Source organism: Cucurbita moschata, unplaced genomic scaffold, assembly GCF_002738365.1.
Source record: "Cucurbita moschata cultivar Rifu unplaced genomic scaffold, Cmos_1.0 Cmo_Scf00028, whole genome shotgun sequence".
NCBI classification, from domain to species: Eukaryota; Viridiplantae; Streptophyta; class Magnoliopsida; order Cucurbitales; family Cucurbitaceae; genus Cucurbita; species Cucurbita moschata.
Genome location: NW_019268544.1, coordinates 993,024 through 1,015,119, shown reverse-complemented (window position 1 = coordinate 1,015,119; position 22,096 = coordinate 993,024). Strand labels below are relative to the sequence as shown.

At 36.8% G+C, this 22,096-nt stretch overlaps 4 protein-coding genes and 1 long non-coding RNA gene across 6 annotated transcripts; 1 reads left to right on the top strand and 4 right to left on the bottom strand.

Annotated features, from left to right (window-relative positions):
• Window positions 1-46: 46 nt before the first annotated feature.
• LOC111463233 (cytochrome b-c1 complex subunit 9-like) lies at window positions 47-2,030 on the top strand. Its single transcript, XM_023107098.1, has 3 exons — window positions 47-289; window positions 938-985; window positions 1,667-2,030. Exons 1-3 carry the CDS (start codon window positions 170-172, stop codon window positions 1,715-1,717), a joined length of 219 nt encoding a protein of 72 aa, XP_022962866.1. The 5' UTR covers window positions 47-169; the 3' UTR covers window positions 1,718-2,030.
• A 2,619-nt stretch (window positions 2,031-4,649) lies between these two features.
• Window positions 4,650-5,286, bottom strand: LOC111463230. Its single transcript, XM_023107095.1, has one exon. It carries the CDS (start codon window positions 5,263-5,265, stop codon window positions 4,753-4,755), a length of 513 nt encoding a protein of 170 aa, XP_022962863.1. The 5' UTR covers window positions 5,266-5,286; the 3' UTR covers window positions 4,650-4,752.
• A 6,001-nt stretch (window positions 5,287-11,287) lies between these two features.
• LOC111463234 lies at window positions 11,288-14,169 on the bottom strand. Its single transcript, XR_002713846.1, has 3 exons — window positions 13,994-14,169; window positions 12,215-12,323; window positions 11,288-11,467 (listed from the first exon to the last, which is right to left on the bottom strand). It is a non-coding gene; the product is annotated as an uncharacterized LOC111463234 (long non-coding RNA).
• Window positions 14,170-15,348: 1,179 nt separating this feature from the next.
• On the bottom strand, window positions 15,349-15,705 carry LOC111463067 (protein BIC1-like). The gene has a single exon (XM_023106880.1). It carries the CDS (start codon window positions 15,703-15,705, stop codon window positions 15,349-15,351), a length of 357 nt encoding a protein of 118 aa, XP_022962648.1.
• Window positions 15,706-17,096: 1,391 nt separating this feature from the next.
• LOC111463498 (cell division protein FtsZ homolog 2-2, chloroplastic-like) lies at window positions 17,097-21,809 on the bottom strand. Of its 2 annotated transcripts, none has more exons than XM_023107451.1 (8): window positions 21,659-21,809; window positions 20,734-21,343; window positions 19,876-20,175; window positions 19,587-19,677; window positions 18,969-19,093; window positions 17,815-17,907; window positions 17,626-17,691; window positions 17,097-17,506 (listed from the first exon to the last, which is right to left on the bottom strand). In XM_023107451.1, the coding sequence occupies exons 2-8, from the start codon at window positions 21,334-21,336 to the stop codon at window positions 17,375-17,377; spliced, it is 1,410 nt and encodes a 469-aa protein (XP_022963219.1). In that variant the 5' UTR covers window positions 21,337-21,343; window positions 21,659-21,809; the 3' UTR covers window positions 17,097-17,374. The 2 variants fall into 2 exon arrangements, with proteins under 2 accessions (XP_022963219.1, XP_022963220.1); XM_023107452.1 differs by having other exon boundaries at window positions 20,734-21,336.
• Window positions 21,810-22,096: the final 287 nt, after the last annotated feature.

The window sequence follows — 22,096 nt, the reverse complement described above, 5'->3', positions numbered from 1 at the left end:
ATAACCGGTTCGATTGTTGGCGGTTCGCTTGAATTGAACCGATCAATGAATAATCAAAACCAAGGAACCTTCCCTAATCAATCGTCTCAAACTTCAACAGCGTCGCGGGAGCTCTGCGAAACCCTAACTGGCACAGATCAGGAGAAACCAAGTTCAAACTAGCACGACCATGGATTCTGTAGCTCGTAGGAGTGGAGGAGGCCTCTTTGAAGGGCTGTATAGAGTAATTATGCGCCGGAATTCCGTTTATGTGACCTTCATCATCGCTGGCGCTTTCCTTGGAGAGAGGGTAAGGATCAGAACTCATATTTATATTGTGCATCTGATTCATCTATTTTGTTCCTTTTGCCACCTTCTTGCTTAAGGATAGAGAGAAATGAGAAGAAATTACAATATCAGTGGGCCATGGACGTATTACTTTATCGATTGGTTAATCTGGATTAGAAAAATTGAAATTGAAATTGGACATTTTGGCTTCTGGAAAGAGTTCAGTAATTGATTTTGTAGTTGTGAAGAGATCTATGGACTTGAAACTTGAAGATCTAATGATATACTCGTTTACTTTCATGTAAATTCATTCCCGACAGATGTGCAGTTGCCTTTGTAGAGTCTTAGCGTGCTTTTTTTCGGATTGTGCAGTTGCCTTGGATAACCTCCCGATGCAATGAAATGATTTTCATTTATTATTCTGATAGCTCAGCTCATTAAATCTGAGGGATGAATAATTTCATCATTTTAGGAGTTTGAGATTGCTCTCAACTGTTTTTGCATTCGTTCATATCTACTGTTTGAATATGCATTCGTTTACTCGCCTCATTCAATTGGCTTTCCTCTGGTTCTACATTTTTTTAAATGTAAATTATTTTGGTTTCCTGGGTTGTGCAAGACTAAATGCATCATTCTTAGCTTCCTACTGATTTTGGTTTTCCTGCTGTAGGCGGTGGATTATGGAGTTCACAAGCTCTGGGAATACAACAATGTTGGGGTATGGCATACACCATCTTTTGGTTTGGTTTCTTTAGTTTGAGATGTCTGTTTCTCGATTGACATTGGTTCTCTATTTATTAAGACTGTGAAATAGTGGCGATTGAAGCTTCTATGCAACTGTTATAGAACCGAAGTCGAATATCGTTCCTTGTTTCACATATCACCTCAAACATTAAGCTGCTGTTTGATTAGGACCAATTTGTGATCCATCTTTTTGTTTCTTATTCTCTTTTTTACTGAGAATGGAACATAATGTTCAAAATTTTATGTCACTTTTCATTTTTGTACATTGTATATGAAATATATGAACCAAAACAGTAAAGCTAACAACTTGATCAATGTTTTCAAAAAGTAGAAACAAGAACAGGAAACCGGAAATATTTTTTTTTCAAAAGTAAGAAATGAGAAATGGGAAACATTGCTAAATATATGTGTACCTTATGAAATGGTAGTGAGAAACAATTGAACTTCAGTTTTATTCTGTTCATCTGTTAAGTTATTGTTTTTGCCTCCTCCACCCTGTTCAACCTCTTTCCTTTCTTGTTATTTGTAGTGTATATTGGCAATGTAGATGCCAAATTTGTAATCAGAACCTCTACCTTGCAACTTGAACATTGGTTGTGGGCTTTGGCTGAACATTACCTTCTAATTTTGATTGTGTTTCCCTCTTTTGCGGCAGAAACGGTACGAGGACATTTCGGTTTTGGGGCAAAGACCATCAGAAGAATGATAGTCTCCTTGATGATTTGGTTATGGCCATTTTATTGTCATAAACAACCATGATTTATTTTTTTGAAATAAGTTTTACATGTCGGATTTTGCCCACCTTATATCTTGACTCTTGAGCATGGTGGTCTTTCAATGCCGGTTCATGTTGTTCATGTTCATGTTCATATATGAAATTACCAATCAAATGTTCCTGTTCTATCAGGCTATATTACTTGCCAGAATCGAGTCTTCCACTTGCTGGGTCTATTTCTTCTATTGTCATAAACATCATAGAGATGAACGATTTAATGCAGTATGTTTGGGTTTCTGGTTCATTCCACTTGTTTTTGAAGCCATGAATCCCAAACCTATTAGATTTTCTTCTGTTTTACTCACATTGTACAGGTCCTTGAGAAGGGGAGTTTAAAAGGCACACACCATCAGGTACCAAATCATGTTTTAAGCATATTCTCTGTTAGATCCAGTGCTTCATTCACTCTCTACTTTCCTAAACCCATAAGTGATCAATCACACCGTTTGACACATACGTGTGTTATGGCATAGGCAAGCGTCGCTAGACGAGCGTCTCTGGCTTCTTCTCTTGAAAAAGTTTTTTCAAAAACAGTACTGGATGACATAGGTGTGTTGATATTGGATTATACACCCGCTATTTTGAATGGATGCCGTAATTGATTTATCATGGACATGGGAGAGCCCAGTGCAGGATGAAAACTCGAATAGATATGAAATTCATTAAAATTAATAGCTCAACTATTATTGTTTTTCAAAAAATGAAACTATCCAAATCCTTCAAATAACTCACTTGAAACTTCAGGTTTCTCACCAGCACACCGAAACATCTTTGAAAGGTTCATATTTCTTCGTCTCAACTTGCTTCGACCTCGCTTCCGCTAACTGCCTTCAGCCACTAATTCTGTTGCACAACCACCGACTGCTACTGGTCTGAGACTCTGATCTTTCAACCTGTCTCTGTGCTCGTTGTTCTCTTAAATTCCTTCTTCCTCTTCTCATTTCTAGTTTAATCGCACGAATGCTATAATGTACTTCGTTTACTGGAGTCGATAATGTACTTCACAGTTACTCGTTCTACCAATTTGGAAGGCGAGGAATTAGCTTGGTTTGCTTGAAATGAAATTCCAAAGCCTTTGTTCTACCAGAAGTTCCAATCGCTTGAAATGTAATTTAAACGATTGATTGGTTATCTCTGATCTTAATCTTACTCTGATTTTCATGTTTGAGGTATGATTTTGTAAGGGGAAGGTGAAACAAATTGTTGGATCAACTCCAAGATTCATAGCAGGTTGAATCAACTCTGCTCACAAACAAGATGGGCTTACTGGTGGGCACGCCGTCATGCTTGGAGCAGATCCTTAAGCAAAGCTGCTGCCCTTGAAGCATGCCGTTCCGTTTTTTTGTTTTATTGCGGGTTGTTTTGTCCGAGTGAGTTTTATGGGCCGACTGGACCTGAAGCTTCCCAAGGTCAAAGCATTTATATTTCTAGTTAGAGACCAACGTCTTGGAGCTAACATTGGATCCGCTCAAGGACCTACTGGTTTAGGTAAATATCTAATGCGTTCTCCGACCGGAAAAGTCATTTTTGGGGTAGAGACTATACGTTTTTGGGTTTGTATAACGTTTTTTTTTCTATCACGCATTTTGATATTTGCTGAACGTTTTTCATTTCCGTCTCTCATTTCAACATATTAATGAACAACATCATATTTTGGCATACAATTGAGTAGTGCAAGTGTAACAACTCAATCCCACTTCTAGTAGATATTGTCTTCTTTGGTTTTTACTTTCGGGCTTCCCTTCAAGGTTTTTAAAACGCGTCTATTAGGGTGAGGTTTCCGTTTCCACACCCCTGTTTTGTTCTCCTCTCTAATCGATGTAGGCTCTCACAATCTACCCCATTTTGGGACTTAGCATCCTCGTTAACACTTGTTTCTCTCTCCAATCAACGTGGGATCTCATAATCCACCCCCCTTTGAGGGAAGCGTTCTTACTGTCACTCGTTTCTCTCTCCAATTAATGTGAGATCTCTCAATCCAACCCCCCTCCGAGCCCAACGTCCTCATTTGCACACTGCTTGGTGTCCACATCCTTTTGGGGCTCAGCGTTCTCGCTGGCACGCAGCCTAATGACTAGCTCTAATACCATTTATAACAGTTAAAGCTCACTGCTAACAAATATTATCTTCTTTGGACTTTTCCTTTCGGGCTTTCTCTCAATTCGGGCTTTCTCTCAAAATTTTTAAAACATGTCTTCTGCTACGAAGATGTTTCCACACCCTTATAAAGAATGTTTCGTTTTCCTTTCCAATCGATGTCGTTCCCCCTTTCCAATGAACGTAGGATCTCCCGTCTGTGTGGAAGGAATTGCTTGAAAACCTCCTGCAATTATGAAATCATGTTAAAGGTATTATGTCTTGGTCACCGGTTGTTGCATCCACTGCTATCGTTTGATTAAGGGTGTGTGTTCTATTAGAATCAAAATTAAAATCTTTTAGAATATATGTTAGGTTAAAATTTTAATAAATAAACACTTCAATTAGGTTAATAAATACAGTGAAACTTTTATGCTTTTAAATAGACACCAACCCAACCCACCTTCTTCCCCATACTCCATATCTAATTATTACTATTATTCCTTTACTTTAATAGGTGATGGATCTATATATCTATATATATCTATATATATATATATGTATAGGTAACATTATACACACATATACATTCATGGGAAATTTTTATCGGTCTAATGGGTCATTTTTTAATACGTTTTTTTGTGAATTTGGTATCGAACGAACGTTTGCTTTAAGATTGGATGATCGAAGAACTATACTCATTTACGTCATTTCTATAAATTTAGAGATGCCAAATCTATGCTTCTAACTTTCAATTATTTTAAGTTACGTTTGAGATATGGATTCATTCGATCGTGAATGGAAAAATTTGTGGTATGATTTTTGAAAGTTTTGTTACACTTTAGTTTGTATAATCTTAAACTAAAAAAGGAAAAAAAGGAAGGAGTTAGCTAGCAAGCAACTTCACTTTCCGGTATGCTCTGAAGAGAAGGCCTCCATTTGTGCAACTCCTCATCATCATCATCATCTTCTTCTTCCTCCAATTCTCTGCAACTAATTTCCCCACTCCCACTTTTGATCTTACAAATCATTTCATCCGCCGTAATTCCCCCTCTTTCAACCATCTCCTCCAGCTCTTTCTTCGTCATCACTACCTTTATTCTCATCACCTTCCCTTCCCCGCCGCCGGTTTCCTTCTCCGGCTCTGCAAAACGAACCGCCTTCTTCCCCCTTTTCTCCCCTGCCTCCGGCCCCGCCGTGGGGATCAGGAAATAGAGGTGGCCGCTGAGGAGCTTGGTGGTCTGTTGGAGATGGTGGGTGACTGGAACGGCGTCGGAGATGGCGTGGCCGGAGAAGTCGGAGAGGACTTGGAATACTCTTGTTGGGGATTTGTATTCGAGGATTTTGCCGTCGGGTTTCATGATTCTGATGGGGTTTTGTTGGACGATCAAACAGTTCCCCATTCTTTTCTTGATTCGATTTTGTTCCATCAAGAGTTGATTTAGGACTGGTATTTAAAGATTCTACCTTTACTTTTTGCCCTCCTATTTTTAATTAATTACATAAATACCCTTCTCCTCTTATGCAACCCTATTCCTCAGCCCAACAATCCGATCTTTTGTTGAACCAAAAACCCTTCCATGAAAGTAATTAACACCTCCTTATACGAACTTTGGACCAAACAAGTGATAAGGCTAGAATTAGATTAACTCTTGTGAAGATCTAGAAGCAAGATTTGGAAACCTTGTTTTACATTGAGTCACTCCACAATCGAACTTGATCAAGGCTTGATTGAATGGCTCGCGTGCAATTCTATTGGCAATGACAAATATGATACTCGAATTTCTGAGGGAAACGTCTCAATTTGAGATGTGAATTACATTCATCCAGAATATGAATTTTACATCATTTATGAAATTAAAAAGAGTTCTTTCTAATAAATGTGGATGTGATTGAATGGCGAGATAGGTTTGAAATCAATTGAACTTTGCCTGCATAAGTTCAAAACCTGTTATTCACATTTTAATCCCTAAAATTTGTAAAAGGATTATGACGGTTGGATGATGAAAGTCCCACATCGACTAATGTAGAGAATGTTCATCAGTTTGATACCATAAGGCCTTTTAAAGAACCTCAAAGCAAAGCCGCGAGAGCTTATGCTTAAAGTGGACAATATCATACCATTGTGGAGACTCGTGATTCCTAACATAGTATCAGAGCCATGACCTAAACTTAGTCATGTCAATAGAATCCTTAAACATCGAACAAAGAATTGTGTGCCTCGAAGGTGTAGTCAAAAGTGACTAGAGAAAGGAGTCGAGCCTCGATTAAGGAGAGGCTATTCTAGAGCGCTCCATAAGCCTCAAGTGTACTTTGTTTGAGGGGGAAGATTGCTAAGGATTATTGGGAGTGAGTCCCACATTGGTTAATTTAGTGGAAGATCATGACTTTATAAGTGAGAAATACTATCTACATTGGTATTGGTATGAGACTTTTTGGGGAAGCCCAAAGCATAACTGTGAAACCTTATATTCAAGGTGGACAATATCATACTCTCGTGGAGAGACAATATCATACTATCTATGAATTTTTTTTTATTGTAAATTTCCGCTCTAATCTCCATGAAATTTAATGAGAGAGAGAGTAAATTATCTCTATCCGAGTATTAAAATTTTATGTATATGTTAATTTAAAAATAAATATATAAAATTGACAAAGATAATAACTTTTTTTTCTTCAAAATATTGTAATTACAATAAAAAAAAAATTATGATATATTCTTTTAATAAATTATTGTAAGTAGTGAGTGTAATTATTAAGAATTCATAGTGCAATAATTATTATGGTTTTAATGGTTGGGTTTGTGGGAAAAAAAAAATAAAGTTATTGAAATAATTTTTAAAAACCTATGAAATTTATTTAAATTTAGATTTAATTTATTACATAATTTTTAAGTTAAAGTAACAATTAAAAAATTTATACACACGTTTACATCTTTTTTCATTTGGGTAATAATTACAACGGATAATACTTTTCTTTATAAAAAATATATGTAACTTTGATTCTTTCACTATTTTCATCATTATTACGTTATTTTATGGCGAAAATGTTAGCGCGTTTAATAATGAGTCAACCTAGAGTAAGCAATATAATGACTAGAAGCGTAAAAATGTTAACTCTAGTTAGATTATCTTAGTTTAATGTCAAATTGATCCGATCGTTTTAAAACACTAAAAAATAACTAAACGATCAAATGGACGATGTTCAGTTTGTTCACAACTCTAACTAAATTCACTTTAGTAGGTGTGTCTTAAAACTGTGAGGTTGTTGGTGACAAAGCCAATAATATCTGCTACCAATGAGCTTGAGTTGTTACATTATGCTTTTATTACTTGAACTAAACATGATCGTGTAATTTATAAATAGGATTCAACTATAGAAATGGTACTAAAATGTTGCTCGAACAATATTCAAACCCCAAAACAAAATAGTTGTCTACTTTAGACTTAATGTATTTGTTACGGCTCACATCATATTGCCCTTTGGCTATCGAGCGTCAAAAGTCACTATTTGCAACACACCATTATTTGAAAAGAAAAAAATATATATATATAAAATCATGTCGTCAAATTTGCACGTCTATTTATTGGGACCATATGTATCTCTAAAAAATTTATTCACCACACAAATTTCGTATATGTTTAGGGATATAGGTAGGCGCCTCTCCAAGACTATGATTTTGACTATAATTTTATGTGCGTGAGAATATGATTTTGACTACAATTTCACGTGGCTTATATATTTATTATTATTTATAATTTTTGTACGAAAAGAAATCGAAACACAAAAATTCGTGTTGGGTTAGGTTCTGTTTCATCCAAAGAATTTTATATCAATAACAGCATCTGTCTTTCTACCGTTGTAGATTTTTTCTTAGTTTTAACTGATACAAACCTACGTTCGTATATCTAACCAAAAACTTCTCTCGAGACGTATAAATCCGACGATTATGACGCGAAATTCTTTAAAAATATTTAATTTATTAAAAAATAAAAAAAAGAGGAGAGGGAAAGAGAATGAGAAAAGGGAAGTAAAAGAGTCAACCCAGAAAATGGGGATGGGAACCACACTAAGAGTATAGGTAGTAGGAAGGGGGAGGGATCTCAACTAGTGGAGTTTGAGGGCCCATCAAATCAACTGGGTACCCACCTGACTCGTTCAACCTTTCGGGTCGGTCAACCTTTCGGGTTTATTTCGATTAAAAGATTAAAAGTTCGAACCCTTTTTTAATTTTCAACTCGACCCGCTTAATTATAGTTTATCATATAGCTTAATCTTGGCTAAGCATATTCAGTACTGAATTATAGTTTATCATATATATTTCCATTACAAGATGTATCTTTCCGTATTCTTATAATTTATTTGATTATAAATAGAGAACTTTCGCACCATTTTAAGTAGGTGGGTTTAACAAATATTCTTGACACGTACCATCTCGTAACGTAGTTGGTTAAATATGTTAGAAGGTAACCCGAGCATACTTAAATGAGTAAGATATTCTTTATATTGAAATATATTTTATATAGCTCGATTTTTTTCCTTATTTCCAGTATTTGATTAACAGTATATTTGATATATTTTATATTATTACACGGATTTGATTATAATATTTTCTCTTATTTTTTATAGTCGAAGGGACGTTATTTTGTTTATAAAATTATAAATTTGATAGTCATGGTGACGTTGTTAGTTCCCTCAAAACCTTTAAATAATAAATAAATAAATAAATAATAAAAGGTGGCCTTAAAACCTCATTTAGTGGACCTATGAAGATGCTGTTGTAATCTTTCGTCTTCTCTACATAGGGGAAGAGGACAGGTTTGATGGCAGTTTTGTAATTATTCCGAAATCATAGGGTCAATTTGGTAAAACAACATATCTAATTTAATGTATCTTTATCTTTAATTATCTTCTTGAATATTTTTATCTTTTAACTATTATTATCAATACTTCGTGACAACTATTTTTTTTTTGTAGGTACGAGACCTTCTAGATGATACCATAAACAAATAAAGACATAGGTACAAATTAAACAAATATCATATCACTATTGAACGGAAATCTAATATAATATCTGTTCCCGACTTCATTCAGCTAACGAGGAGAAATCTCTCTCTACTTCCTCCTCGATTGTCTATTTAAACAGAGATTTCTTACCTCGTTCGAAGTAGGTTCCTGTAAAACTTCGACTCGGTAGGTTAAACGAAGGCCGAAAACAAAAAGAAGGGTAAATTTGAAGGGATAATATAATAAAAAAGTTCGGTTGTACATTCATAGTTGTGAATAGAATAATGAAGAACTCACCTTTCAACACGCATGCTTGCACAACAATTTTTGTTTTATTTAAAAAAAAAAATATTTATAATTTAAAATTTATAATCTCAAACATTTCTACATTGCTTTTAGTAGTGGAAGGTGTAAATTTCTAATGCCCATTATTACAAATTGGAAAATTTGTGAAAACCATTGTAATCCACTTTTTATTTCATTACTTATCTTTTTTTGCAAAAATGGTAACCCTATTTTTAAATAATTTATATTTAAATTTCCGAGTATCTTTTATAGAATAATAATTTAGTAGTATGAACGGGAAATTTTGAGTTGAGTATATAATATTTTAATCGATTGAGTTATGTTTAACTTGACATGATAAGATTTATTATTGAAACTTATATATGTAACAATTTAAGCCTACCGCTAAAGATATTGTCATCTCTAACTGACGTGGGATCTCACAGTCCACTCCCTTGGAGGCTGAGCGTCCTCACTGGTAGACCGCTTGGTGTCTAAGAATTTGTTTTTATTTGCCTCTCGAATTTTTAAAATTTGGTCTAGAAACGTATACGAATTGGGTTGGGTTGAGTTCGAGAAAACTTTTTGTACTGATCTAAAATTTCGAGTTAGTTGGAATAGTGCTTAACTAACACATATTCGTTTCACAATCTAATGAAACTCAACCCAATCCTCTACTTTCGAATTGAGTTAGGTCATCGAGTTTTTTAAAAACTTATATTTATCCGTAATACATAATAATTCAACACAATCAATGGTAAACGAGCGTTGTGATAGTGTGTAACTGCAAAAGGTGGTATGACGTGAGTGGGTGTGCGATGCGGTGGTTGAGAGGGGTAGTGTCGTGTGGGCGTTGGTGACAACGTGTGGTGTGGAGGTGTAGCGTGCAAAAGAAAACTAATTTCTACTTACGGTTAATTGAACAAATAGAAACTAGATTTAAATCTAGAAAAGGACACGAATAGAGAATTCCCGTACCCTTTTAAGCAATTTCCATTTCCCAACCCAACCCATTATTTATTTATTCCTTTCTCATTCTATAAATGTCCCTTTAAGGAAAGAATAATAAACAAACAAATAAATAAATAAAAAGAAAAATTGCTTTTTTGAATTTAAACAGCTTTTTGGGATTTTGTTGGGACGAGGTCGAGGAGTCAAATGAAAAACCACTGTTTTCTTCTTCTCAAAACATTCCGTTCTTTCTTTTTGTCTTCTTGTGCGAGACCGTTTCAAGGTGGGGCCCAAACGACAGCCGACGTGGCATCATGAGCTTTGACACCTGTCTTTCAGTGGTTCGACGGCACCGCCTTGACGACTTTTACTTGGCTGACACTCCCCAAGTCTTTCCGTTCAATCTTCACTATCTTTTAACCCATAATTGACTCACTGTTCGCCACGTGTCCTTGTGTTTTTCCACCTGGACCGACATGATGCTTGTCTGCGTCACCATCTTTCCCATATGTTCAAATATATTTATTTATTTTTATTTTTATTTTTATTTTTTATTTTTGGTAAAACACACTTTCAACTTAATTTCTAAGTTTTCCTAAGTAAATGAGATTTGATTTTATTTCCATTAAATGTGATATTCTTAATCTGATTTCTAATTAAGTCCTAAAGTTTGAAATTAATTTATAATTGGTGGGTAAGTATAAGAAGTCAAATAATATATACAAAATTAATATATATGATTAGTAAATATATTTTAATTTAAACTTTTTTAACTTTCGAATAATTATTTTAGTCTTTATCTTATTATTTATACCAAATTGATAGCGCTCACTTTTAGATACCAAAATGAAACAAAATGCTTAAAGTAACAATAAACTTAAACTTGATCAAAAGATTGATTTTAGTTTCGATTTGTAACAACTCAAGCCCACTACACTACAGTAGATATTGTCATCTTTGGGCTTCCTTTCAAGGTTTTAAAAAGAGTCTACTATGAGAGATATAGATATCCACACTCTTATAAAAAATGTTTCGTTCTCTTCTTCAATCAATATGAGATCTCGCTATCCACCCCCTTGAGGGCCTAGCATCTTCACTGGCACGCTGACCAGTGTTTGTCTTTGATACCATTTGTAACTGAAGTCCACCGCTAGCATATATTGTCTTTTTTGGGCTTTTCCTTCTAGGCTTCCTCTCACGATTTTAAAACGCGTCTACTAGGGAGAGATTTCCACACACTTATAAGGAATGATTCATTCTCATCTCCAACAAACGTGGGATCTCACACGATTCTTTGTCATAAAACGAACATCATTCTTTTGATCATCTTTGCCTCAACACTGAAATATCCTCATACCGTTTCTGCAGCAGAAAGATTAAAAGCAATCAAAATTCAAGACCAATGTCCAGAAACAGTCGAATCTGGTAACAAAAGGTCATGCGAGATTTTAGTTCAGCATTGGACATGAGAAGCTACATTTATCAGTATTATGTATGCCAATCAACACCCCCCCGAAGGCTTCAAGACCGATGGACAGAATAAAACATAAGGCCGAGTGATATAGTTCTAAGTAATCACACACCAAGGGCCGAATTAAACAAAAGCTTACTGGGAAATCACTCATGAAACGAGGAAGTGATATTTCAATTCTTCTACAGTTGCACAGGATGCCTCAATTTCAACTAGCTAAATCTCAAATAAATGCAGATCCAATATCCAAAGTTTGACAGAGCTACCAAGCTTGGAGATTTAGATTTATATACAAATAATTGTTGAGTTCAATAATAAGTGGAAGAAGGAGGATTTGAACCTTTGATCTCAATTCGTCGAGGTACTGTTTTATGTTAGTTGAGCTTCGCTCTGTTTGACGAGTTTTATTTATATTGCAGAAGAGAAATCGAAAGCTGATGAGTACTAACCTTCATAAAGGATGGTGTGTCAGTATGTTTGTGAGATCCCACGTCAGTTAGGGAGAATGAAGCATTTTTTATAAGGGTGTGGAAACCCCTCATTAGCAAACGCGTTTTAAAAACTTTAAGAAGAAATCTGAAAGGAAAAGCCCAAATAGGACGATATCTACAAGTGCTTGGGCCGTTATAATGTCATACCTCAACATTGTGGTATTCCCAGAGCTTGGTACGCCATAATCAACGGTCTGCATCAGGAGAACCAAATTGACAAAGAAGCATGGTCCAAAGTGGAGGTATCAACTATCGACTACAAGAGTATTAGGAAAAACATGATTATTCCAATCAATACACAAAAAATGATGCATAAAGGATTTATAAAATTCTTTGAAAGCTATAGAAATATGTACATTAAGATTCTATCATAACATTAACTAAAGTTGTGGCTTCGAGTGGAGATACCCATTAAACAGTAAGACAAGACATACTACCCTCACTCCTCAGTTAGTTCAGTTCATATATAGTAAATGAATGAACACGAACATCAAAAGTAGATCTTATAATCTCATTTGGGATAGTAGCATGTCTTGGTTTCTTAAATCACGAATGTAACTGAAAGATGTGATAATATTCGAGTCATCCCATAGTCAATACACGCTAGACAATAGACATGACAATGCAGTCCGTCTCAAAGCTGATGTAGTCTGAGTCGATCGAGACTCGTTTTAAAGATTTTTTCATACTGTTGATAGAGATAGGATGGTTCACCATGTTTTGGAACTACGTTAAGTTGGATGATGATCCTATACAACCCATAACAGCTAAACATACAAAAACCAGTACTCATTTTGTAGCAAATAGAACGCATAATCCAGAAAATGGTACAAAAAAAAAAAAAAAAGATTTAGAACAAGCAACGAAATTCCAAACTTTTAGATGAAATACTTTGTAACCGTCCAAACTCACTGCTAGTAGATATTGTCTACTTTGGGTTACGTATCACCGTCAGCCTCACGGTTTTTTAAAATGCGTCTACTCGGGAGAGGTTTCTACACACTTATAAGTAATGCTTCGTTTCACTCTCCAACCGATGTGGGACCTCACAATCCACCCCCTTGGGGGCCTAGTGTCCTCGCGGGCACATCGCCTAGTGTCTGACTCTATACCATTTGTAAGCCCAAACTCACTGCTAGCAGATATTGTCCGCTTTGGCCCGTTACATATCGCCGTCAACCTCACGATTTTTTAAAATGTGTTTACTAGGGAGAGGTTTCCACACCCTTGTAACGAATGCTTTGTTCCCCTCTCCAACCAATGTGTGATCTCACAATCCACCCCCCTTGGGGGGCCTAGCGTCCTTGCTGGCACGCCCGATGACGACTCTGATACCATTTGTAACAGTCCAAACCCACCGCTAGCAGATATTGTCTGCTTTGGCACGATTTTTTAAAGCACGTCTACTAGGAAGAAGTTTCTACCCTCTTGAAGGAATGTTTCGTTCCAGTCTCCAACTGACGTGGGATCTCACATACTTCAACCCCTCACTCCAAAACTTTACACAACTCATCTGATGGGAACATAATACGATTCTGGGCAACAATAGAGAGGATACTATTAGAATTTTGAAGTTCCATACGGCATATTCAATTTTCAATCCTATTTAACTTAACACAGCCACAAAGTCAGTTACAGAATTCTTGCCAGAAGCGACTTGCGACCGAATCTCAATTTCTAGTCCGTATTTTCCCCTTTCTCCGAAATGGAGGAATCATATCATATAACATGACGATGAAACATATTCAATCCAGTTCTATTCAGCTCCCAATTTTTCTACTAAAAGAAACGGTTCCAATCCAACATCCGAATTCGCCTAATTCCAAGAAAATCGACACAACAAAATGCTCTATTATTTTGAAACGAACAAAAGGAACAACAGAAATGGATTCAATGAAGAACATAAAGATGAGTCCAGGTCCTTACCCGCTCGCCAACAAAAGCGCCGGCGATAATGAAAGTGACATAAACGAAGTTCCGGCACATAATAACTCTGTAATGACCTTAACGGAGGCCTCCTCCACTCCTACGAGCAGCAGAAGCCATTGGCGTCGTGAATTGGCTTCACCGCCCACGAAATTCAATTCGTAGGGCTTCTCCTCTGCAACAGTATTGAAATTTTGAGATAATTGAAAGGGTTTTGCGGTTTTCTTTTCGTTGACGGTTGATCGGTTCGGTCAACCAGAGCTATCAAGATCGAACCGGTTTTGCGGTTCCCAACATCCCCCCCAATTAAAAATAAATATAATTATAAAATAGTTTAAAAAACATTTTAAAATATTCTTAATTCTATTAATTTTTTTTGTTCTTCTTTATAGTAATAAAAAATTAATTTAAAATTAAAAGGGAGAGACTTAGGGTTTTTAAAAGAAGCTGTTTATTTATTAATAATAACAATAATTTTATTTAATAAATTATGCTCGATCGATAATAACTGAGTTATTACGATAATATTTAATGTTTATATCTATTCGAATTTCAAAATAGAAAATCTAAAAAATAAGAACACATTATCGAATATATTATGAACAATTTTTCAATCAAAAACATGAAATATAAATTATGTATTTAAATTTCATGAAAATCTTTGAAACTTACATAAATGTCAAACAAATTTAAAAAGAAAAAAAGAAAACTGGGTCGATTGACATCTCATACATCTATCAATATCAATGTCTTACTTTTAATAGCGTTCATCAATTTATTTTTGAAAGAACATTTTCATCTTACATAATGTATGTCCACCGAACTCCTAATTTGATATAATTTTAGAACACTTTCTAATTTGAAGGAGTATCCACCCAAACTTAACGGTTTCAAAATCACGAGATTAGAAGCTCAAATACTAAAAGTTAGTGTCGTCTTAGACAGTATTGTTCATGATAACTTCTTGAATCAATCGAAAACGGTATCCATTTGAAACAAGTCTGATCTAAAAACAGATGAACACTAAGCATATACTGAACAGAACAAATCTAACTTTATTGTGAATGAATAAAATGAATGAATTTCCTGAATTCAGATCTTAGTTTTGGATGTTAATATGAAACATGCTTCAATTAGAAACAAGAACGAAGAACACAATCTCATAAATTGTCGCAAAAAAACATATATAAATATGTGAGGAAATTAAGGAAGAATATAATAATAAAATCTTTCAAACATGTTTAGTATGATTATTTCAATATATTTTCAGACATTACAATACACAAACCACCACATTATTTAACCAAAAAAAAAAAATAAAGAAGAAACCCACCAACTTAATTAGTAGTATGTTTTCAACAACTGTTCAATATTCTCAAAGATCCGGCAGTGGCGGAGGCGGCGGCGGAGTTATTATTCGGCGACGATCTCTTAGCTTCTCGGGCTAAAGCCCGGCGAGCCGACACAATCCCGGAAGGGAACAAAGAAGCTTCAAATGCGGAGCCGTCGATCCAATCCTTCAAAAGCTCTTCCTTACCCCATTTCTCCGGGATCCAAACCTGCCCCGCCACCGCCACACGGTGGCGCTTCAGCCGCTCCAGCCCGTTCTCCTCCGGCGCCAGAAGCTTCTGATCGTCACTTTTTTGATCGGATTCTTGGTTATCCGGCAATAATGGGGAGGTGGGTTTGAGAGGGGAGGCTAAAAGAGCCATTTTTGTTGGTAGGTTTTGGTAAAGATTGAAACTTTATGGAGATTTTAGGGTTAGGAGATGTGGGTTTGGTTTAGAATAATGAGTAGAAGGTCGAAGGTTGAGCTTTGTGTGGGTATTAAATGGCACAGAGAATGGGTGGAAAGGTTAGTATGCACGTCATTGAGCCAACTCCGACACTATTTTTGTATGGTAAATGACAAACAAACGTGTCTTTTCTCAGATTGGATTCCACTTGTGTGGCGCCATCTTTAATTCTCTCTCAAAGAGAGGATTTTTATAGAACGATGTGAGGTTGATGTTGGAAGTTTCAAAGGGAGGGAATTTGGCCAATGGGTTTCAATATTCTATGCTAATTAATGTGAAGAACACCTCTAGTTTTTGTGCATTTTCTTTCAGATATTTTCCATACCATTTGACAATGGACGTGTGTGTAGTTTTGTATAGATTCGAGATATTCGATTTTAGGTTAAAATAATGACGGGTTTGATTGTAGTTTAGCTTGATATTTCTAGTTTATTTAGATGTATGTTTTACCTCTTTTAGAGTGTTGTAGGTAACTATGTTGTTAATGAGTATTAAAAAGAATTGTTTTTAGAAATTTTTTTATATCGTATGAATTTTATGTATAATAGACCATGATTGTCCTGGGTATTAATGTTGCATGGTATGAGATCTCACATCGGTTAGGGAGGAGACCGGAGCATTATTTATAAGAGTGTGAAAACCTTCTCCTACCAGAGAACAACATTTATAAGGAAAGCCCAAAGGGGACAATATTTATAAGGGTGCGGAAACCTCTCTTTAGCAGACACGAAAACCCCAAAGAGGACAATATTTGGTAGCGGTGGGATTTGGCCGTTACAAATGAGGAAACCTCTCCTTAGCAAACACATTTTAAAACCTTGAGGGGAAGTTGAGAAGAGAAAGGGTCGAGAAGTGGGCTTTGGCTCTTACAAATGAGAAAACCTCTCTTGAGACATTTTAAAACTTTTGAGGAGAAGTCAGAAGAAAAAACCCAAAGAAGACAATATTTGCTAACGGTTTTGGCTGTTACAAATGATATCAGAGCCAGACATCAGACGATGTGCCAGTAAGGAGGCGTGGACACGAGTTGTGCCAACAAGGATGTTGGGCCTCGAGGAGGGTGGATTGAGAGGTCCCACGTCAATTAGAGAAGGGAAGGAGTGACAGCGAGGACACTGATCCTTGAATAGGGGTGGATTATGAAATCCCAACGGAACATTATTTATAAGGGTGAGAAAACCTCCCCTAAAAGTTGAGGAAGCTCGGAGGGAAAGCCCACCAAAGAGGACAATAATATAATCTCTAACCGGTCGTTATTAAAAACTTAAATACCAGCTCATCGTATGATAGGTTTTGGATTAAGCTTCGAAGGTATAATGGCACAACCATGAGCACTAAATTGAGCACAGCGGCTTCATCTTGGCTTCAGCCATTACAGTACTTTGCTGAACCAACTTTCAAGCTCTTCAGCTAGAACATCATTCATATTGTAACTACAGATAAGACTGCAAATATATGAGCTATTTTATTACTCAAAAGATATACAGAGTAACGAAACTGATGCATATACAGATACTACGATCTATAGCAGCATATTATATGTACGAACGAAGGTAGGTTGAGTGCTCGGACTGGACGAAGGTGATTAAGCGCTAGGATAGCGCAAACGACCTTTCTTCTTTAGGAATTCTGGGATTTCAAACGAACTACCTTCGTTGAAAGAGGAAGGTCTACGGTTGATTCCGAAATTGTTGTTTCCCAGGGACGGTTGACTGGCCTGTAATAAAAGAGAGACGAAACAGGTTTAACGTAAGATCTAGCATGATTTAGCCCGTTTGTCGCAGACCTATACCGAATACGGAATTAAGCGTATATTTTGTGCAGATACAACGATACCTGAACGGGCCGTCCTTCGCTTTCTTCTTGGCGCTTAAATCCAGTTGCGATTAGAGTTATACTAACCTGAAAATAGAGGGGTGGTAATGGTCATTGGAGAGTAGGGAGAGATAAAAATGGCTGAGTTTTAGCTGGTGGAGGCGCAGAATGCAAAGATGAAAATGAACTACGCTGGAACATATAACTTACTTGACCGCTCAGTGAAGGATCTATCACTGCTCCAAATATTAAGTTCGCAGTTGGATCCACAAGGTCATATATGACCTCCGCTGCAGCATTCACCTGTGATTATCCACTAGAAATGTTGATGCCCCAATCGAAGTTCGGTTTCTTATGTTGTGACATGTTGAATCTATAGATTACTGTCTAAAGGCATGTGGTACTTGTATGAATAGATCACACATCGGTTAGAGAGGAGAACGAAACATTCCTTATAACGGTGTGAAAACCTCTCCCTAGTAGACACGTTTTAAAACCTAAAGGGAAGCCCGAAAGGAAAAGTCCAAAGAGGACAAAATCTACTAGCGGTAGGCTTGGGCTGTTACAAATGGTATCAGAGCCAGACACCGGACAGTGTCCCACATCAGTTGGAGAGGGGAACAAAGTATTCCTTATAAGAGTGTGGAAACCTCTCCTTAGTAGAGGCATTTTAAAACCTTGAGGAGAAGCCCAAGAGGGAAAGCCCAAAGAGAATAATATCTGCTAGCGGTGAGTTTGGGCTGTTACAAATAGTATCAGAGTCTGACACCAGGCAGTGTCCCACATCGACTGGAGAGGGGAACGAAGCATTCCTTATAAGGATGTGAAAACCTCTCCCAAGTGGACACATTTTAAAACCTTGAGTGAAAACTCGAAAGGGAAAACCCAAAGAAGACAACATCTACTAGTGGTGGGCTTGGGTTGTTACAAACGGTATAAGAGCCAGACACTAGGGTGTCCCACATCGGTTGGAGAGGGGAACAAAGCATTTCTTATAAGGATGTGGAAACCTCACCCTAGCGTAAGCGTTTTAAAACCTCGAGGGGAAGCTCGAAAGGGAAAGCTGAAAGAGGAAAATATCTACTAGTGGTGGAGTTAGGCTGTTACGAGATGTGACATAAGAGGGTGGACTTTAGAATTTGTAACGCGGGCTTTACGCCATGGGTTAAGAATCGAACTCCATAATGCTAACGAGATGAAAGTAACAGAGATTCAAACTAAATAACAGTCACCATCAACTACATCATCTAGTTTCGCTTCATATCAATCTCATAAACATGGTAGATCAAAGTTCAGAGAGCAATGAGATAAAGATATATAAATAGGTTGAGATAGGCAGGTAAGAGGAACAGAGAGAGCCACACCTCAAATAAAGTCAAATCACTTCCACCCGTTATGTTCCACACAATTCCAGTGGCCCTTTCTATGCCAATATCCAACAGAGGTGATTGGATAGCGTTTAAAGCAGCATCTCTTGCCCTCGTCTTCCCTGCACCAATATAAACAAAAGGTAGCGTTGGTTTATATTAGAACAGCTGATCAAAATATCTTAAGAGTTTGGATATCATTGGCCAAACCCACTGCCTCACTGCCAGACAGAGTACGTTTACAGCTTCATCTTGGTCTTACTTGAATATGTTCTTTTACAGTTTTGATCTTTCTATAATTTCTACCTATTACACGAACTTTTGTTGTTCTGTTCGTGTTTCCCGCCCTGTGCGGCTGTGCCTCGTACATTTTACTCGTCGATGAAATGTTTCTCACCCCAAAACGGGGAAGGGAAAATTTCAGACATTAGAAAAGGTCAGATCCAGGATTGTGGACATTCAAAGGATAATGAAGCAATTCCGTAAGTTTTGAAATTAAAGGTCGTCGATAAAAACGAAGATTTTGGTAGCTCAAAGTTAAGACGAAGAATTAGACCAGACTTTAGCAGTACATGAAAGCTTGTACATCAGTGAAATATGCAGCTTAGAGTTTACCAGTAGCAGTTCCTATTCCCATCAACGACGAACCAGCGTTTGCCATTATGGCACGGACATCGGCAAAATCTACATTTACGAGCCCTGGTATCTGATTATTGTAATGCAGTAACAGACCAAAAGTTAGATACTCAAAGGGTGTCCATGAACAAATTCTACTGATTAGTTTAAGCCTAGAATGCTGAACTTAACCAAAACTAAACCACTAAATGGAAGAAATAAACACCATTAAAATGTTTCCATATGCAAAGAGAATCTATGGTTTAAAATTTTTAAGGCTTGAATATACCGTGATGATGTCGGAAATACCACGAACACCTTGCCGAAGAATGTCATCAGCCAAATTAAAGGCTTCTGTCACGGGAGTAGCCTGTGAAACTGCTGTCAGTAACTTGTCATTAGGGATAACTATCAGTGTATCGACTTTGTCTCTTAAATTTGCAATTCCTTCCTGTGCTTGAACTGCTCGCCTTCGTCCTTCGAAAGAGAACGGAGTGGTAACAATACCAACTGTCAATATGCCCATTGACTTTGCAATGCCTGCAACAATAGGAGCCGCTCCGGTTCCAGTTCCTCCACCCATTCCAGACTACAAGCAAACAAATTAATCACATAGTTAGTAAAGCATAGGTCTCCTGGAATATGCCAAGCAAAATCAATCCCGAAATCTCCAACGACGAGCAAATTATGTAGATACAATCCGGAAACAAACTTTTTTATTATGGCTTCTCAGACCAATGGCAACGAGTCAACCTCGTGACATATTGACAGAAGCTGCCCTACCCACATGGCTAAAGATATCACTCTCTTTTTAGCCAAATCGACAAATCTATCGAGTCTTAGGTGGTTCGGACATGACAATACAGTGCTACCTAAAGGCAAAGGAACAATTGTCATGCATGCTAAACAAGGTGAACACAAAATATCCAACGTTTTATACGTTCCAAGGATTGAACTTATGTAGTAGCTCAATTGCTGCATGACTCAATTCTCGTGGTTTTCAAAGACCAAGTTCGTGTTATTTATGACCACAAAGAATAAAGATTAGGGTCGTCGTGGTTGGAAATGTTTTTTTTTTTACGGTGACTCTTTATGCCATCATGTTCTTAATGCCAAGTAGAAGAAAGCAAAAAAGTGAATCACTTACAGTGACAAACACCATGTCAGATCCATAAAGCACCTCTTCAATAGCTTCTTTACTTTCATTTGCAGCATTCATGCCAATCTCAGGATTCCCACCAGCACCAAGACCTCTTGTAAGTTCTTGACCAATTTGTAGACGGTTTTCGGGATAGACAGGAGACATTTTCATTGCTTGAACATCTGTATTAACAATCCAAAACTCCACACCCTGCATCGAACTTTCAATCATACGATTAACGGCATTTGATCCACCACCTCCCACACCAATAACTTTAATCTTTGCCTCATTGTAATTACTACTGGATTCATCTTCCAAGTTCCCAGTAGTAGTTCCACTCACATTGTCCTTTCTTAGCATGGAAACTTCAGGGTGTAAATCCAGAAATGAATCTCTGTTCTGATATGGGCTGACACTGTGAGAATTGTAAGAACACTTGACCGAACTTGATTTTTGATTGATACCCACAAAGCCATTCCTATCCTCAGGCATTTTCATACAGAATTTTCCCGAGTGATGCTCCAAAGAGACTCTGCCTCCAAGAGCAGACAACATTCCAACAGGGTGTCGAGTAAGAGCAAAATTCATCGAAGCATAACTTGCCATCATCTAACAGCTGAAAATCGAAAAGGAATTCAGATACATAAATGGTCGAACATTTAAAGTGTGTGACTAAATATGTCGCTATCAAAGAACGTGGATTCAGAAGATTAGTGGAATAGAAGCAATCAATTGGGGTATGTTGAAATGAAAACCCGATCCAAGAATCAAGAATTACTAGTAAGAATTACACAAAGAACTTAGAAATGGTAGAAAACTCAAAACCCATTACACATTATGAATCAAATTCGACGGAGAAAAGGAAATTAAACCCAAAAGCTGAGATAATAGGAAAAAAAAACTCGAGCAAATGCATTTTCGAAAAGGGCACCTGAAAATGCTTCTGAAGAGAGCAGTGAAAATCGCCGGGGAGCGCTAAGGTTGGAAAATCCAAATGGGGTTGAATGGTTTCGGCCAAAGAGAGGAGAGGATGGGCAGTAATCTTGTGCAAGGGCAAAAAAAAGAAAAAAAAGAAAAAAAAAAAACAAGCAAATTCGGCTCGACTAGACCGCCGCCACCAGTGCTCAACAACGGCCCATCCTTTTCCTTTTATTACTGTTCTTTCACTGCCACACTACACAAATTCTTTCATCTAGCTTAAAAAGAAAAAAGTTTTGACCTTTATAAAATTCACTTTTGATTATATTATATAAAGAGTATTAATTTTTTTTAAAATATGAGTATTTAAAAATTTAACTATAATCTTAAAAATGGAAGAATAAATACAAAAATTTTCAATTTTGTGTCACTATTTATCATATTTTTAAAG

Excerpts from the sequence above, each read along its gene's own strand:
- LOC111463233 (XM_023107098.1), top strand. The coding sequence starts at position 170 with ATGGATTCTGTAGCTCGTAGGAGTGGAGGAGGCCTCTTTGAAGGGCTG. Across the intron at positions 290-937 it reads GCGCTTTCCTTGGAGAGAGG|GCGGTGGATTATGGAGTTCA; the intron begins GTAAGGATCAGA and ends TTCCTGCTGTAG. Across the intron at positions 986-1,666 it reads GGGAATACAACAATGTTGGG|AAACGGTACGAGGACATTTC; the intron begins GTATGGCATACA and ends CTTTTGCGGCAG.
- LOC111463230 (XM_023107095.1), bottom strand. The coding sequence starts at position 5,265 with ATGGGGAACTGTTTGATCGTCCAACAAAACCCCATCAGAATCATGAAA.
- LOC111463067 (XM_023106880.1), bottom strand. The coding sequence starts at position 15,705 with ATGGCTCTTTTAGCCTCCCCTCTCAAACCCACCTCCCCATTATTGCCG.
- LOC111463498 (XM_023107451.1), bottom strand. The coding sequence starts at position 21,336 with ATGATGGCAAGTTATGCTTCGATGAATTTTGCTCTTACTCGACACCCT. Across the intron at positions 20,176-20,733 it reads CTGACATGGTGTTTGTCACT|TCTGGAATGGGTGGAGGAAC; the intron begins GTAAGTGATTCA and ends GTTTGCTTGTAG. Across the intron at positions 17,507-17,625 it reads GCGAAGGACGGCCCGTTCAG|GCCAGTCAACCGTCCCTGGG; the intron begins GTATCGTTGTAT and ends CTTTTATTACAG.